This window comes from Tursiops truncatus, chromosome 3, assembly GCF_011762595.2.
Source record: "Tursiops truncatus isolate mTurTru1 chromosome 3, mTurTru1.mat.Y, whole genome shotgun sequence".
Classification (NCBI taxonomy): Eukaryota; Metazoa; Chordata; class Mammalia; order Artiodactyla; family Delphinidae; genus Tursiops; species Tursiops truncatus.
The window spans coordinates 115,206,592-115,223,941 of record NC_047036.1 but is presented as its reverse complement, the minus strand read 5'-3'; the positions used below and the strand labels follow the sequence as shown (position 1 = coordinate 115,223,941).

The window sequence follows — 17,350 nt, the reverse complement described above, 5'->3', positions numbered from 1 at the left end:
AGGTGACTGCATCTTAGAACTCACTTTAGTTTTAATAATTATTTCTTAAGTTTATTTCTTAAAAATTGAGACTGTTTATGTGATAATTATATTTCTGGAAAATTGTTTATTAACACCCTTTTAAAAGCTTCTTGAGGTTTCATATGAGAAATAATAGGCTCAAATTTTCAGCCACACGACCACTTGGTGGGAACCTTGTGGGGTGTGCAATAATTCTTTATGAAGGATTGTTTTGTGGCATGCTGGGGAAGATAATTAGCATCTCTGGTTGGCCCTTGCTCACTAAATGCGTCTAGTGTTTACCAATCATTGTGGTAACTAAGCCTCTCAAGCATTTCCAAAGTACCCCAATTCAGAACTACTGGTTTATATTATTCAAGATTTCATCTTTGAGATCAGTGAGAGGAGCCAAGCATGCCCTGAACAAAATGGGTTCTATCAGAGAGGTGGGGAGAAGAGCTGCTTGGGCAGGTACCCACAGATACTGTCTCAAGCTGTGCCATGAGTGGTATATGTAGTAGCAGTTCGGTTACCTTCTAATAAAACTAATAATCAGCACAAGCAGCCTTGAACAAAAATTTATAAATTCAGATACAGTCTTCCTTTTGTGGTGCAAGTGCTTGATAGGTCCCAAAAGGAAAACTTCCTGGGATTATTCCAGTTGTCTTCCCCAACTTAAAACTCCACCCTTGCTACACAATAGTACAACACATGTGATCTGACCCCTCAATACCTTTCTTTTCCCCTGCCCTCCTACTATACTTTGACCTTGCTTGGACAGTCTCCCACAGATTTCTACCTGACTCATCCCTCACTCTTTTCATAAGTCATAAGGGTTTTTTTTTTTCTAATTTAGTCATAAGGTTTTGAAATGTCATAAAACATGCTGCCTTCTTCAAGTCCCTGTCATTTCCTATCCTTAGCCTACTCTTTCTCCACAGCAGTTATTACCACCTAATTTATCTTTCCCCCCATTGCTATGGTCTGAATTTTTAGGTCCCCCAAATCCCTATGTTGAAATCCTAACTCCTACAGTGATGGTATTAGGAGGTGGGGCCTTTGGGAGGTGGTAGATCACTAAAAGGGGCTCTAGAAATCCCTGATCCCCTTCCACCATATGAGGACACATTTAAGTTTATGACCTGGAAGAGGGCCCTCACCTGACCATGCTGGCACCCCAATCTCAGACTTTCCAGCCTTCAAAACTGCAAGATAAATTTTGTTTATAAGCTACCCAGCCTGTGTTATTTTGTTATGGCAGCTTGAACGGACTAAGACCCACCATTTTAAGTTTCAAGAAGCCAGAAACTTCTGTTCACTGCTATTTTCCAACATTAGAACAATGCTTGGCACTTAAGCACTCAAATCTTCTGTCAAATCAGTCTCTCCCACGTCCAAAACTCTTGGGTGGTTTGGTTTCTCCATTTGACAGAGAAAGGCCTTAATTTTTAAGTTTATGTATAAATTATACTCTGTCAAGAGTTCTAGGGGCAACAAACCAAACCCAGAAATTAGAACTTAACTGGTAAAAGATAAGTCTTAATTAGGAAAAGAATTTAAGGAGAAATTAATAGTAATGTTTAGAGGACTAAAAATGTGGCCTGAGGTATTCCTGGGCCAGCAAAGGGGGAATACGAATGACCAGAATAAATGCGCAACCCTCTTTTATACTTCATAGGTGTAAAAGTCCAATTCTGTTGCGGACTCTCTTGAAAAAATTTATCCAACTGGAGTTTTTTCTCAACTTTTTATTTCAAACCTGTTCTTAGAAAATTAAAAGAACGGTATAATGAACACACACAAAACACCATTCACCTAGATTCAATTTGCATTTTGCCACATTTGCACTCTTTCACACTTGTGTGTTCACTCTATATATATTTTCTGAACATCATGACACTTCAGCCTAAATTTTTCAGCACTCTTAACATTCTCCCCGCAAATATTATAATCAGGAAATTTAGCACTGATATACTACCACCATATATATAGTCCATATAAAAATTTCCCTGATTGTCTCAACTTTTTCATCTAAGGTCAAATCAAAGATTGCACATGGCATTTAGTTCTATCTCCTTTTCCTAAGAATAGTTCCTTTGCCTTTTTGTCTTTTCATGATGTTGATAGTTTTGAAGGGTACAGGCCATTTGTTTTACAGAAGAGGCCTTTGTTCAGATTCACCTGGTGATTTCCGTGTGCTCAGCGTCATGTACACATTATTGGTAGGGATACTATGTAAGTCTTGTGTCTTAATCAATGCATCAATTACCAGGGAGAATAAGATATCAATTCTGCGCTTTGCTCCACACTTCATTCTTAAGATACCTTTAATAAGTAATCTCTGGGGGTGGCTTAATTTTAAGTATAACGTTTATACTAGGGATTCTATAGCAAGAAGGAGCAGTAAAGAGAAAAGCAAGTTCTTACAGATGGTACATGAGAAGATCGGGAGTAAAGAGACAACTCAAACTTTGAAAATAAACTGCTTCAAAGCAAAGACCCTTCACTATTTCAGATACCACTGTGACTCCATTCTCCAGTCCTAAGGCTGCTATGTTAGGGCTATGTCTCCACCTTTCCTTCCTCTGGTATCAGAAGAACAATTAAATGAGTGAAAGCCCTAGATAGAGGAGCTATAAGGCAACATACATTATTCAACCTGTGAAGGAGGTAATGTAGCAATTACAGAAAGAACCATTGAAACAGCCATTTTAGTAGGTCAAAAACGGTTGAGTATCACCAATTTCATATTGTTAAACCTAATTACAATGCACCATCAATCCCATTTCTGCTGCAGTAAGTCAGGAAATGGAAATCTATCTTCACACTAAAGAGAATACTGCAGCTGAACCAACCTTTAATAATTAAAACTTTCAATGCTGAGTGAGGCCACAGGAAACAGGAAATGTCCCACCTAAACCGTAAGCTCTTAAACCGGTTCTTGGAGCCCCTAACCCAGAGCGTAGAGATTTGGGGCAATGGTTGGTAAGTGGGGAGTCCACGTGAGTGACTTCAGGGGGTCTATAAACCACTGATTGTAAAATGCAAGACTGCAAATATTAATTTTTCTGGGGAAACGGTCCATTGCTTTTACTGATTTCTTGAAGGAATCTGTGACCAAAAGGTTAAGAACCACAGATTTCCTAAATGGGAAACCAATCTACCTTACTAGTCTAACTACTTAAATTCAAGCCATACGCCTTGGTCCATGTACCCCCCTTGCCTTTAGCCATCTCCCCAGTCTTGCCTTTCCATATCTTAGGTATCCTTGGTCTACCCTCTTCTCTGAAGCCTTCCCCATTCAGCCCACACTGGCTGTTTCACTCAAATTCTTACTCTATTTTTCAATTTTTTAATGTTCAATTCAGGAACTTATTATAGCTTTTAATATTTTCTCCCATCTTCCTTTGGATTATTTTGAAGTAAATTCCAGAAATCATAATTTTACTCTAACATTGTACCTCTAAAAAGGTTATTCTATAAAATATAACAATATCATGATCATATCGAAAAAAATTAACAACTCCTTAATGGCAAAAACTTGAATGTTTAAATTTTCCCAATATTTTCAAAAACTTTTTTTTTTTTTTTTTTTTGACCACGCCACGTGGCATGCAGGATCTTAGTTCCCTGACTAGGGGTTGAACCCGGGCCCCCTGCACTGGGAGCTCATAGTCTTAACCACTGGACTGCCAGGGAAGTCTCATAACTTTTTCAACTGTTAAAGAGTCAGGAGCCAATAACGGCCACACCCTATATTGGTTGATATGTCCCTTAAGTCTGTTTTAAACTATAGATTTCCTTGCCTCTTTTTCCTCTGCTTTGCAATTTATTTGTTGAAGAAACTGTGCCACTTGTCCTATAGTCCTGTAATCTACATTCTACATTTCACTGATTGCATTCTTATGATGTCATTTAACATGTTCTTCCATCCCCACTTGATCTGATTCAAGTTAAGCTTTTTGACAAGATTAGTTCATCAGAGGGTATATAATTCTGGTTGGCTCTTTTGTGATGTTAGCAGCCACTGATGATCATTACCTACCCCTAGATCTCTAATTTCATTAAAGGTATACTATTCTACTTCTATCTTTTCTTCATTTTTTTATATGAAATACCTCTCTAGTGAGAAACTTCCCCTCATAACAAGTAACTAGTTACCCTGAGGTAGAGTTCATATGGGAAAGGCTTCTTTATTTACTGGTTTTTAGAATGAGTTAGATCTGTAGTATTAATCAAAGGTGAGACCAGTGAGATTTCTTGGGTGTCTTTGTGAACGCACAGATTTTAACTTATTTAATGTGCTTCAATTCACTGCAATTATTCTTATTAAGGCTCAAATTCTTCTAACTTTGGCCTTGGTAGGCTTTTCCTTCTGGCTTAGTGTTTTTTTGTTTTTTTTTTGCGGTACGCGGGCCTCTCACTGCTGCGGCCTCTCCCGTTGCGGAGCACAGGCTCCGGATGCGCAGGCTCAGCGGCCATGGCTCACGGGCCCAGCCGCTCCGCAGCACGTGGTATCCTCCCGGACCGGGGCACGACCCGTGTCCCCTGCATCGGCAGGCAGACTCTCAACCACCGCGCCACCAGGGAAGCCCCCTGGCTTAGGTTTGACAAGACCCCATTAGTAAAGGACAGTATCTTCCATAAATGGTGTTGGGAAAACTGGACAACCACATGCAAATGAATGAAAATGGACCACTATCTTACACCATACACAAAAATTAACTCAAAATGGATTAAAGACACGAATGTAAGACCTGAAACCATAGAACTTATATAAGATAACATAGACAGTAAGCTCCTTGACATCAGTCTTGGATTTTTGGGATTTGACACCAAAATCAAAAACAACACCAAAAATAAACAAGGGGGGGGTACACCAAACTAAAAAGCTTCTGTACAGCAAAGGAAACCATTAACAAAATGAAAAGGCAACCTACTGAATGGGAGAAAATATTTGCAAATCATATATCTGGTAAGGAGTTAGTTCCCAAAATATATAAAGAACTCATACAACCCAATAGCAAAAAAATAATCAAAAAATGGGCAGAAGACATGAATAGACATTTTTCCAAAGACACAGATGGCCAAAAGGTACATGAAGAGGTGCTAAGCATCACTAATCATCAGGGAAATGTAAATCAAAACCACAGTGAGGTATCACCCCACACCTGTAGAATGGCTAGTATCAAAAAGACAAGAAATAACAAGTGTTGGCATAGATGTGGAGAAAAGGGAACACTTGTTTACTATGACTGGAAATGTAAACTGGTGCAGCTACTATGGAAAAGAGTATGAAGGTTCCTCAAAAAATTAAAAATAGAACTACCACAGGATCCAGAAATTCTACTTCTGGATATTTATCCAAAGAAAACAAAAACAGAAATTTGAAAAGATGTATGCACCTCCATGTTCACTGCAGCATTATTTACAGTAGCCAAGATATGGAAACAACCTAAGTATCCATTGATGAATGAATGGATAAAGAAGACGTGGTGTATATATACAATGGAATACTATTCAGCCATTAAAAAAAATGAATTCGTGCTGCTTGTGATGACATGGATGGAATTTGAGGGCATTATGCTAAGTGAAATAAGTCAGACAGAGAAAGACAAATACTGTATGATCTCACTTATATATGGAGTCTTAAAAAAAACAAGCTCATGTATACAGAGAACAGATAGGTGGTTGCCAGAGGTGGGGTTGGGGGTGGGGTGGGAGTGATAGGGGGCTGAGTGAAATGGGTGAAGAGGGTCAAAAAGATAGACTTCCAGTTATAAAATAAATCAGTCTTGGGGATGTAATGTATAATATGGTGACTGTAGTTAATTATACTGTATTGCATATTTGCAAGGTGCTAAGAGAGTAAATCGTAAAAGTTCTCACCACAAGAAAAAAATTATTTAACTATATATGGTGATAGACGTTAACTAGACTTATTGTGATCACTTCACAATATATACAAATATCGAATCATGTTGTATAGCTGAAACTAATATGATGTTATACGTCAATTATACCTCAGTAAAAAACCAAAAGTCTATCAGGGTATTAAAAGTACTTTAAAAAAAAAAAAAAAGACCCCCAGTAGTCTTCGTTCCTTTCCTTTCTTACTGATATAGCAAAGTGTTTCAGGCTCAATTTGTTCATTTCTGCCTCAGTCCTATAAACAGCTACTTCTCCTTTTATATTATTATCTATTTGTTTAACATTCCTATATCTTTTTTCCCCTAAAAAAAGACCAAAAATTTAATGACTGCACTACATCTAAAAAGAGTGTTCAGCACTTACCCCAGCACTCTGCTAGACAGAAAACTAGTACACGATAAATATTTACGGAATTGAACTAAAAGATTAGCATCTGTCTAGCTATTCTACAAGGATGTCTACTGAGTCAAGACAGGCAGCACAGGAAACATTAAGCACTTACCTCCTCCCCAGGTGGTCCAATGGCATGGCTCAATCTCACTCTAATTATTCTTTCATGTTATGGGAAGACCTACTCCAGCTCTAGCGAGTACTCCCTAGAACAAGGATTCTAAAAAAAGAAAAATAAATTTTTCTAGAGTTGAAAGAATGAGAAAAAAAGTTCTCTATGTGCATAAAGTTGGAAATCATTATAAGGTAAAGCATTTAATGGTCCATATCTGCTTAATTTAACAAGACTACAAATTAGTGTAAAGATGTTTGGTTATCTAGAGAGGAAACTGCTGTCATTCCTTAGTTGTAGTCCCCCTTCCCACTGAAAGGTTACATTTCACCACTAGGTGTCCACAGGGGAGGAAATGATACCTTACACTGGCCCATTTCAAGTCACTTTCACACACATCTGCACTCCACAATTAAGCAACTGTGCCTTATGTCAATTTACACAAATCTTCAATCCTTTGAGTTTTATATTGTACCATGTAGGTCTTCTTCATAGACTTTTACTTATGTAAGATTTTTTTATTTACTTAAAGATGGAATCTACAGAACTGCATTCCTTAAATTCACTATGCTTAAGTACAGCCAAGAATTGAGGGCAGACTACACATTCCTTTATTTATAGAGCTCTACTTCATGAACCTGTAAGCACTTTAGAGATAGTCTAATCCAGAGATTTTTCAAACTATTTTTTATTTTTCTAGGCACAGAAACATTTTTTTTTCTTTTTGAACAACATACTATATGTAACTCTTTGATGGATGGACGGGGCAGGGAAAACACACGCAGTTACTAAGATACCTAGGAAAACGTCATCCATTCTACTAATATAGTTAGGGTTATAAATACCCAATATTTTAAACTCTAACTCTGAAAAGTTCTGAATTTCTAACAATCATTAACACACCAGCCATGGAAGCAGCAGAAAATATCCCACAGACTTATTTTACTGGTCCCCTCTTTCCACCAGAAGGAAAAAATCCCTAAGAATTGTACTTTGGATCTGTTCTTCCTTTAGTTTTTCAAGCTTACTTTCTGCTAGAGAATGATGAAGTGAGTAGTGTCACAGGTCCTCAACAGAAAGAGTATAGAAAACAGCAGAAGAGGACAGAACAAATTAGGAAGAACTAAAAGAGAACTAAAATTCACTGGTGACACATGCTTGCTGTAAATGGTACTAGGAACTTCACACAAATTATTCAATCCAACAATAGTCCCAACAAAATAGATGGGATCCCCATTTTACAGACAAGAAAACTGAGATTCTGCAAGATTTAAGAAGTGACTTGTTCAAGGTAAGGAGGAGAGTGAAGGCTCAACCCTAAGACTTCCTAGCTCCAGACTTTTCCTTAACAACGCCATTGACTTCCAGAAGAGCCATGGGTTTGCCTTAGCAAACCTTTCCACAACCATCCCTTGCCGCCTTCTCCACCTTGATTACTCCTAAACTGGCCTCCACATTAGCAACCAATTATTTCATTCTGTACCTAACAGCACTTTGTTCTCAAGCTGCTACAGGTGTTTTCAACATCGAAACAATCCATCCCTTTCCTTTCCCCCGAATCCCCACCTATTTACTAGGAATGTCACCTATACCCCATATTTAAAATTATTACCTAATGTTAGAGCTGGGGGAAAAGTTCTGAGGTCATCAAGAACAAATCCTTCATTTTTCAGAGGACAACCTGTGCCTAGAGAGGTTATATATTCTACATTTTGAAAAAAATCTTTATCACCGTTATATTACAGGAGGTTCCTCCTGAACACTGAATGGTCATGGCCTCCTCCTTGCCAAAGGAAATAGCATCCCTGTTCTATTGCTCCCAAATCACTTCTGCTAGAGATCCATGCCAGCTTTTGTCTCTAACACACTGATTTCCAACTCTAAGTGCAGAGATGGTGAATTTGCAGCAACTAGGCAAGTAAGCTTTTAGGGCTACAGTTCAACTGCCTGGATTTAGAATATTCTAAGAAAGAAATTGCAGGAATATTACTCAGCCATAAAAAAAGAACAAAATAATGCGGTTTACAGACACATGCGATGGACCTAGAGATTGCCATACTTAGTGAAGTAAGTCATAGAGAGAAAAACAAATATCATATGATATCACTTATATGTGGAATCTAAAAAAAAATGGTACAAATGAACCTATTTACAAAACAGAAATAGAATCACAGGTATAGAAAACAAACTTATGGTTACCAAGGGGGAAAGGGGAGGAAAGAGATAAATTGGGAGACTGGGAATGACATATACACACTACTATATATAACATAGATAACTAATAAGAACCTACTGTATAGCACAGGGAACTCTACTCAATACTCTATAATGACCTATAAGGGAATAGAATCTACAAAAGAATAGATATATGTATATGTATAACTGATTCACTTTGCTGTCAGCAGAAACTAACACAACATTGTAAGTCAACTATACTCCAATAAAAATTAAAAAAAAAAAAGAAACAAGTTGCATATCTTGGTAATCACCAAATTTCAAGGATTCAAAGGTTAACAAACAGCAATTCCATCTGGGATGTCACCACGCTTACTTCAGCATGAATCACAAAGAAAAGCCTGTGAGCTAGTCTAGAAAGCCTGTAAAGCCATCACACACGGACCTGAAGCAACACTATAAACAAAAAATGAGCAGGAAAAGAAAATCAAGGCAACCTAGCATAAAAAGTAGGAATTGGGGCAAAGGGAGTGAAGTAGGGAAAATCAAAGGACATGGTAGACAACCAGTCAGTAAGCAGTGCTTATGACTATTTAAGAAGGCCCATTACTAGGCACAGTGAATGGCACCCAGTAGAAGTACAATAAATATTATGAGTTAACATATGCTGAAAATTACAAAATGGAACCTAAAGAAGAGATTCCACTCTGGGAATTCATTTGCTGGGGGAAAGAAGACTTGCCCCCCATGTCCCCAACCTGAGCAACTCCCTTTTACCTTTCTTTGCCTGAGTTTCCCAATGTATGAAATGGGGGTAAAAGCCCCATTTGCAAAGTGTGGACAAAATTGAAATAACATGCAAAAAGGATTCAAAGCTCACACAAATGCAACCGCCTGAGAGCACCACTGGCATGTCTCATAAGCAATCTCAAATTTAATAAGCACAAGATGAAACTTTCAATAATCTCCCTCAACCTGCTCCTCATTTTGCCCATCTCAGTAAAGGAAACCATTTCAGTACTCTGGCCATCATTCTTGCCCTTCCTCCTCATCCAACGCATCATCCAGTCCTATCCATTCTAACCTTCAAATATCATTCACTTCTATGTGCACTGTCATCACCCTATTCTAAGCTACAATTATCTCTCACATAAATTACTGACCTTGCTCGAGCACACCAGCTTTTGCAGTTCCTCAAATGTGTTTTGCTCCCTCCTGACAAACTCCTGTTCACCCTTTGGGTCTCACTCTAGAGTTTTCACTCACTCCTCATTCATTGCACTCTCACACCATTTTGAAGTACTTATGTATTTGTGCAATTATTTTCTTTCACAAACGGCTATAAATCCAACTAAACTAAGAGTTCCACGAAGGTAGGCACTGTGATTCGTTTGGTTTTCCTCATGAAAACCGGGTCTGGCACATAGTTTAAGCCCAAATATTTGAATGACTCCAGCTGAGGTGGAGACATAAAGTAGCCAACTACAACTCCTAACTCAAAAAGACAACTGCCCACGTTGCTTCAACACTCTCCCCACCTCCACTCTCAACAGCTCAGACCAAACCATTCACGGCATCAGATACCTCAGGGTTCCAACCTCAGGCAGCCCCTGCTTTCTCCACACACACCCCCATAAAGTTCCAGGTCCAAAGAGAACCCCTCAGCCCTGGGGCGGGAAGGGACGTGCCTCTTTTGCCCCTGCGGGTGTCGGGGTGCCGGACTACCCAGGAGAAGTTTCCTAATCCGGTACACCCTGGCCGAGCGTCTGAACACTAGTCCGCGCAGCCGTGACGCACGCAGGCCCGAGCGCTTCGTTAGCTATGAAGCAGCAAACCGCGCGTCCCGGCTCGAGCGTAAAGGCGCATCGCAGACCCTCAGATGTCCATTCTATTCAAGAAGGTGGGACAGAAAACACTACGACCCACGCGCCTTGCCCTTTAAGAAACACCCCCGTTTGAGCCAGGCGGGGCTCCGAGTAAATCCTCGCGAGAGCCACCTGCTTCCGCCCGCTTCCTGCTCTCGGCTCTCCGGACCGGAAGGAAGGAGGTACTTCCCCCGCCCCCGGCTTCTACCTCACAAGGCAGCGCGGCCCCAGCTGCGGCCAATCGGCGGGCTCATTCTAGGCCACGGCCCAGAGAGCCAATGGAAAGTCGCGGCGCGCGCAGAGCTTCCTCTCTTCCTCACCGGCCCCCTCCCTTCCGCCTGCCGACTTCCACTCAGCCCCTGGCGGAGGAAGTGATGTCACAGGCCCCATGTGAGCGGATTGCAACACATGCAGCTGCCTGGAAAGAGGGAGCCGGTGTCCTACGTCAGAGCCGCCGCCGCGGAGCCGCCGCCGGGGAGGAGCAGCCGCTGCCGCCCAGGACTGGGCCCTTAGGTAAACCAGGGGAAGGGAAATGCCAGTGACCACCGCGGCGGGCCGCGCGGGGCGGGAAGAGGAGGGACTGTCGGGGGTGGCGAGGAAGGGGGCCGCTCTGCCCCAGCGGCGGCGCTAACTCTGTGGTCTTGGTGTCTCCGGGCCCCGCCGGGCCGCTCTAGGGAGGAGGAGGCGAGAAGATGGCGGACGACCCCAGTGCTGCCGACAGGAACGTGGAGATATGGAAGATCAAAAAGCTCATTAAGAGCTTGGAGGCGGCCCGCGGGTGAGCGCCGCGTCTGGGCCCCCCCATGCCCTCTTGGTTTCCGGACCCCTCAGGATGGCCGCCCCCGCGCCGCATGGCCGGATGAGGAGAACCGGGCACTAGCCAACTCCCGCCTTCTGGACCTCTGGGTAGTAGCCCTAGTCTTAGGGGCGAGGGTCTGCGCGGTTGGTCCGAGAAGGGGCCCTTTACCCTGTTAGAGCTAAGGGGTCCCGCTCCCGGGGCTCGGGCCCCTCGACCCCCTCGTGGTAGGCTACTGCTACTTTTGTACTCCTTTCAGGCGCTTGAATCCAGAACCTCCCGTTTTGAGCTCCAGGTGCTGCCACCCAACTCGGGTGCCGCTGGGGGAAAGGGCCAAGCCTTGCTTTCCGAACGCCTTCCCTGATTTCCTCTCTTCTCCTTCCTTCACTTTTCTCAGCCAAGCTTCATTAAAATGGCCTCCCCCTCCCGGGCTTCTGAGACCCGGGTGGGTGAAGTTTGGATGGGGCGGGAAGGAGGGGTTGTCAGGGACAACCTCTTTCTGACTTCCTCTGATTTCTCTGGGTCTTACAACTCTCCCAGTATGACTTCCTCCAAGTCCTTTAATTACTCCGTAGCTTCCTGGTGTTAGCTGTTACAGGAACCACCTCTAAACTGAAAATGTGTGCGGGGTCGGGGAGTGGGGGAGGTTTTGGTTGACAGGTGTGTATCTGTATATACAGGAGAAATCCCAGTTATGGGGCCGTTCATGTGAACTCTACCAACAGGGTCCCTTTTGGCCTCTCTCTGGAACTCTTGGGGTAGAGGTGCTGATGTATTAGTATTAATGCTTGTTGAAATTCAGAACTGGATTAAGCGGGCTTTGAGGGTTTTTTGTAAATTTGGGTAAGAAACTATTACGTGTGTCCGTTTTGGGAAGGGGAGACTAGATTAAAACTGACTTTATATGTTCTTTTTTTAATTAAAAAAAAGTTGTTCTTTGGGGGAAGGTACGTCAGAGGTATATCTGTTCTCTCACTATATTACTTTATTTTGTTCTATTTCCCAGTCATAGAAACTCTTTACTTACAGGAAGTAGGGGGAAAAAGTGTTTGGAACATGACATATTTGTACGTCTTCAGCATTCTTAGAAGAGCAGAGTGGCTTGTCCTGGGCCATGTTAAAAGTTATTTTCAGTACAGGAATTGGACATTCTGGTTTCCAGCACAGGTTTTGTCCTTGCTTGGTAGATTTGCAAGGATAGGATTCATCAAATTCGTAGTTGTTACTGCTTTATGAAATAAAGTATGCTTAGTTCCATTGAAGGCCCAGGGCTAACAGTTTTGTCATTGTTTATAAATTTATTTATTTTTTATTTATTTATCTTTGGCTGCATTGGGTCTTTGTTACTGCATGTGGGCTTTTCTTTAGTTGTGGCGAGTGGGGGCTACTCTTCATTGTGGTGCACAGGCTTCTCACTGCAGTGGCTTCTCTTGTTGCGGAGCACGGGCTCTAGGCGCGCGGACTTCAGTAGTTGCAGCACGCAGGCTCTGTAGTTGTGGCTCTCGGGCTCTAGAGCGCAGGCTCAGTAGCTGTGGTGCACAGGCTTAGTTGCTCTGTGGCATGTGGGATCTTCCCGGACCAGCGCTTGAACCCGTGTCCCCTGCAGTGGCAGGCGGATTCTTAACCACTGTGCCACCAGGGAAGTCTCTGCCATTGTGTTTTGTTCCTAGTAATTAGTGACAGTTCTGTTTGGGGTGAAACTTCTGAAAGTTTAGTCCTCTTCAGTTACTGGGGCTTTTGCTCACTTTCTAAGATATGAATTGAAGATAGCTTATTTTTCATTCAGTAGGTTTGTTTTTCTTTGAATTTAATACGACATTCAGACCTAGATAATAATCTTAACCAGAATTTGAACACAGATGATTCTCTGCTACATGGTAGAATGAATAATTATTCCCCAAGTGTGAGAATACTGTACAGGAGGAGCAATATAGGTCATGACCCATTATGATGCACTACCAGGAATTAGCCGGGTTCTTTTGTTTCACTAGCATCTGCTGTTATGTTACTTGAATCCTTCACTTGAGTATGGCTTTTACAGTTTGCTGTTGTTACTGTTGTTTAAAGCTGGATGTACCCCTTGGGTTTGTTCTCTTATTACTTTAACTTTTTTTTTCGTTTATTTGGTTGCGCTCAGTCTTAGTTGCGGCACGTGGGCTCCTTAGTTGTGGCATGCATGTGGGATCTAGTTCCCTGATCAGGGATTGAACCCCAGCCCCCTGTATTGGGAGCGTGGACTCTTAACCACTGCACCACCAGGGAAGTCCCTCTTGTTACTTTAACTTGAAGGCAGGTTCACACATTAGAACTTGAATACATTACATACTCTGAGGAAGTCTAAAATATGAATTCAAACTATAATTTGCTTCTTGTCCAAGTGAAGTGACACTGAAGATAACAGTGCTTAATAACAGCATTCCCTTTACTGCTTGATGAAGGAAGCTCATTCTTAAATTTGTTCCTATCTATGTTACCTAACCACTTGAAACTTTTAAGATCCTCTTTAAAGCTTTTAAAGACTTTAGTCCTTTGATTAGCAAAGTCCAGTAAAGTTTAAAGCATGCTAAAAATGAGGTTCTCTTTGCAGAACTTTTTTTCTAAGTAGTAGTTTTTATACAAGATTAAACTGTCCTCTAAACAGTGTGGTTCATAATCGTGTCCTGCTTTGCCTACTTTGCTTTTATTCAGGATTTGGTTACATCTTGATCCCATGAAAATGTAAAATCTTGGCCATCTATAGGTATCAGGAAGGGAGTCACACGTTTCTTCTGTTTAACTCAAACGGTTCTTGGTATATACCAGTTTCTTTTTGAGAATAGCAAGATTGTATTATCATGGTTGAGTTGTGTTAGTCAGACTCATTAGATTATAATAGTGTACAGTGAGAAATGTTTTTCCTTCTTTGCCTAATGGTAAAATACTAATAGGAGAAGCGTGATGGACTTTAAGCACAAACTGGATAGCACAATAAACCTATCTGTACTGGTGTTTAAGGGGCAAGTTGTGGGTTTCAGGAGAAAACAGGTTGTGTTCAAGCATGGTTATTAACACTAGATAGCACTTAGTGGCAGATGAGTAGAATGGCTTTGGAAATGAAGATTTCTTCTTCACCCCCCACCCCCCAACACACACACATACCCCCCCCAGCAATTCTGGGCATGAGAATCACAGATTGGTTTGTTTTTAACTCTGGCTCTTAAGGTATGCTGGGATAAGAGTAATGTTGAAATTGAGATAGTCAATATGTGATTATCTTGGTATATGACCCCCAAGGTAATGTAGCTTTAAAGGGAAACCACCTGTAAAATGGACTCACTGATTAAGTACATCTGAACAGAGTGAAGTTTCTAAGCACAATAATTTATTGCACACTTGGCATGTTATAGACATTGTGTTAAGCAATACATTATTTCATTTAACCCTCACAAAAAGTATTGCCACCATTTGGTGGGAAAGGCAGACTAAGGCTGTGAGGTTAAATATCTTACTTTCTGGAATGTAGCAGATGCCCAGGATTTGAACCAATGTGCTGTACTGCCCAATGGATATATTTTATGTTTAAAAAAAAATGTAAGACTACACTACAGCTATAACAGACTGTTTTATGCTATGGAAGACCACTTACAGGGGCCAAAATGACTAAAATGGGGAACTTGCTAGGAGTCTTTTTGTAGTCTTTTTGTCATACTTAATTTTCTGAGTTAAAAAGTGTGTTACACGTATAACTTGAATTTAAGTTGGGTGGAACATACATATTTAGCTTCATATAAGCCTGGTAGAATGTTGGTTTCTGTTTATGCTAGTAAAATAACCAGCTAATTCTTTTCCTATATGTAAGTCCCACTTAAAGTTAATGATAGCTCTTCCCGGTTGACGATTGCTCTTGGCGTATTCTCTGTAGTTGGCTTAATGAGGATAAATGTGTACATAAGTCAACTGGAACTAGGACAATGTGGATGGAAACCATGGTTGTGGGTATTTTGAATAAGGAACTAAACCAGGTGAAGATATGTAGGAGAAAGGCAGATGGGAAATTTAGGTTGTTTTTTCCTAATGTTTTCTGAGCCAGCAAAAGGTAGCCACAGAAATTGTGTTGGAAGCTTTATAGTTTTCAGGTAATAAAATCATAACCAGAGCCTGTTATTACCAAGGACAGTGGTGAATGTAACCAAGGAACAGACAAGGTTCATTTGGGCTAAATTGTGTCTGTGGGTATTAGAATATTTTTTCACTTATCTTTGGCAGGGAATCTTATTTCACATATAATGAGGGCTCGGTCAGATAACCCATGTTTGAAGATCAGCACAGTTTCTAAGCTTCATTTGAGTCTTTGGGCATTTTTAAAGCTTTTGTTAAAAACAACTTGTAGATATCTTGACTTTGAAGGAAATAAATTACCTGGCTTTACATGACTGTCTTTCCTGCCCCCAAATATAACTGGTGGGGGGACTATCTTTTTCCTCTACTCTGAGGAGTTCTGATCCTAGATGTGTGGTTTTTTTCCCCACACCAGGCAGTTCTCCAATTCTCACTCTACACCAACTGAGCGTTCCTACAGTTGAATTAGATTCTGACACTACCCAGAGTTAGTGTTGGATCCCACTAGGTAACGGGGTCAGTCCCACAAGACTGCCCACACTTGTGATGCCAAAGCAAGTCCTACCCTACCCTACTTCTCAGACGGGCTATAATTTGGGGGTTCATATGACTCCCTCCTTGGGTTCAGTAATTTGTTAGAATGGCCCAAAGATCTCAGGGAAACTATTTATGTTAACCGGTTTATTACAAAGGATATTATAAAGGGTATAGACGAACCGCCAGATGAAGTGGTACATGGGGCAAGGTCTGGAAGGGTCTGAGTGCAGAAGCTTCTGTCCTTGTGAAACTGGGGTATGCCACCTGGGTTTACCAACCCAGAAGTTCATTAAATCTTGTTCAAGAGGTTTTTTTATAGAGCTTACTCTACAGCTTCCCCTTCCCATAGGTCTGTGGATAGAGCAGAAAGTTCAGCCCTCAGAAAACTTGGTCTTTCTGGTGACCAGCTCCATCCTAAGTCTGCCTAGGGGCCCCACCCTAAGTCACTTCATTGGCACTCCATATGAATAACATAAACTCCCATCTCAGGAAATTCTGAGGGATTTAAGAGCTTTGCTAAAGGCCGGGGACAAAGACCAAAATCTCCACAAAATTCCTTACATTATATTGAATTAGAAGTTAGTAATTTTATGAAATCGTTGAATAGGTTTTTTAAAGACAAATAATACAGATTGTTTATATGGTTCGAATAAATTAAAGTATCTAAAATGTGTTTGGGTACCTTTCCCAAGTGAAAATTGTTGATTAGTAGAACACTTGGAAGTTCTCAAAGCAATGAATTTCGGGTACTTTTATTTTTACTTTTGTTCTCCATATCCTTAAAGAGCCGGCTGTAACTAGAGTGATACTTGGTAGTTTTTCATACTAATACAAGAATATTCAGGCTCTTAAAAGGCTTTTTTCATCCTGTGTTCTGGCTTCCCCTGCCTCTCCTGTCTCTGATTGTTAACACACAGGTAAAAGACCCCGCTAGAGAAAAGTCAGGAATTAGAATATTTTTAATTTCCTGAGAAGAGATGAGTGTAGAACAAATAACTACAGAGGTCTTGGTGGCTTCTCACTAAGGGGTCAAAATACAGATGCCACCAACAGGTCTGAGCCATGAGAAGAGAGCAAGAAAGAGGTAGTAAAGGGAAGAGGAGGAGATAAGAGTAGGGTGTGGTGGTGTTCCTCAGTCCATTCCAAGTGTCATAGGCTGCCTGCCTTAACTCGGATCTAGTCCTAACTGCCTCTGTATTCTGGCATGGTGTTCTGTGCACTGTGAACCTAATGAACAATTACTTTCTTTGAATTTCAACTCTTGACAGACTTCTCATTGTAACAGCAGATACACTTATCCTTCCAGGAAAGGAAGGCTTGCTCTGGACACATTCCTAGGTAAGCAAGAGTACCTAATTAGAGTACCGTTTAAGGCAGAATGTAATGTAGGTCTCCAGTGTCCCCCGCCACACACACCAGTTGGACCCCTTTAGCAGAGGGCCCTTT

The 17,350-nt window shown here is 41.3% G+C and overlaps 1 protein-coding gene and 1 long non-coding RNA gene across 3 annotated transcripts in view; one reads left to right on the top strand and one right to left on the bottom strand.

Annotated features, from left to right (window-relative positions):
• Window positions 1-10,624, bottom strand: part of LOC141278161 (uncharacterized) — a 133,382-nt gene extending 122,758 nt beyond the window's left edge. For both annotated transcript variants that reach the window (XR_012330479.1, XR_012330478.1), the window contains exons 1-2: window positions 10,297-10,624; window positions 6,434-6,541 (exon numbers count right to left, since the gene is read on the bottom strand). This is a non-coding gene — a long non-coding RNA (uncharacterized lncRNA). The remainder of the gene's footprint in view (window positions 1-6,433; window positions 6,542-10,296) is intronic.
• Window positions 10,625-10,832: 208 nt separating this feature from the next.
• The window catches only part of ETF1 (eukaryotic translation termination factor 1), a 28,234-nt gene continuing 21,716 nt past the window's right edge, over window positions 10,833-17,350 (top strand). Inside the window, exons 1-2 of the mRNA XM_019924499.3 lie at window positions 10,833-10,986; window positions 11,148-11,251. Coding sequence (XP_019780058.1) covers window positions 11,166-11,251 — 86 coding nt within the window. The 5' untranslated portion in view covers window positions 10,833-10,986; window positions 11,148-11,165. The remainder of the gene's footprint in view (window positions 10,987-11,147; window positions 11,252-17,350) is intronic.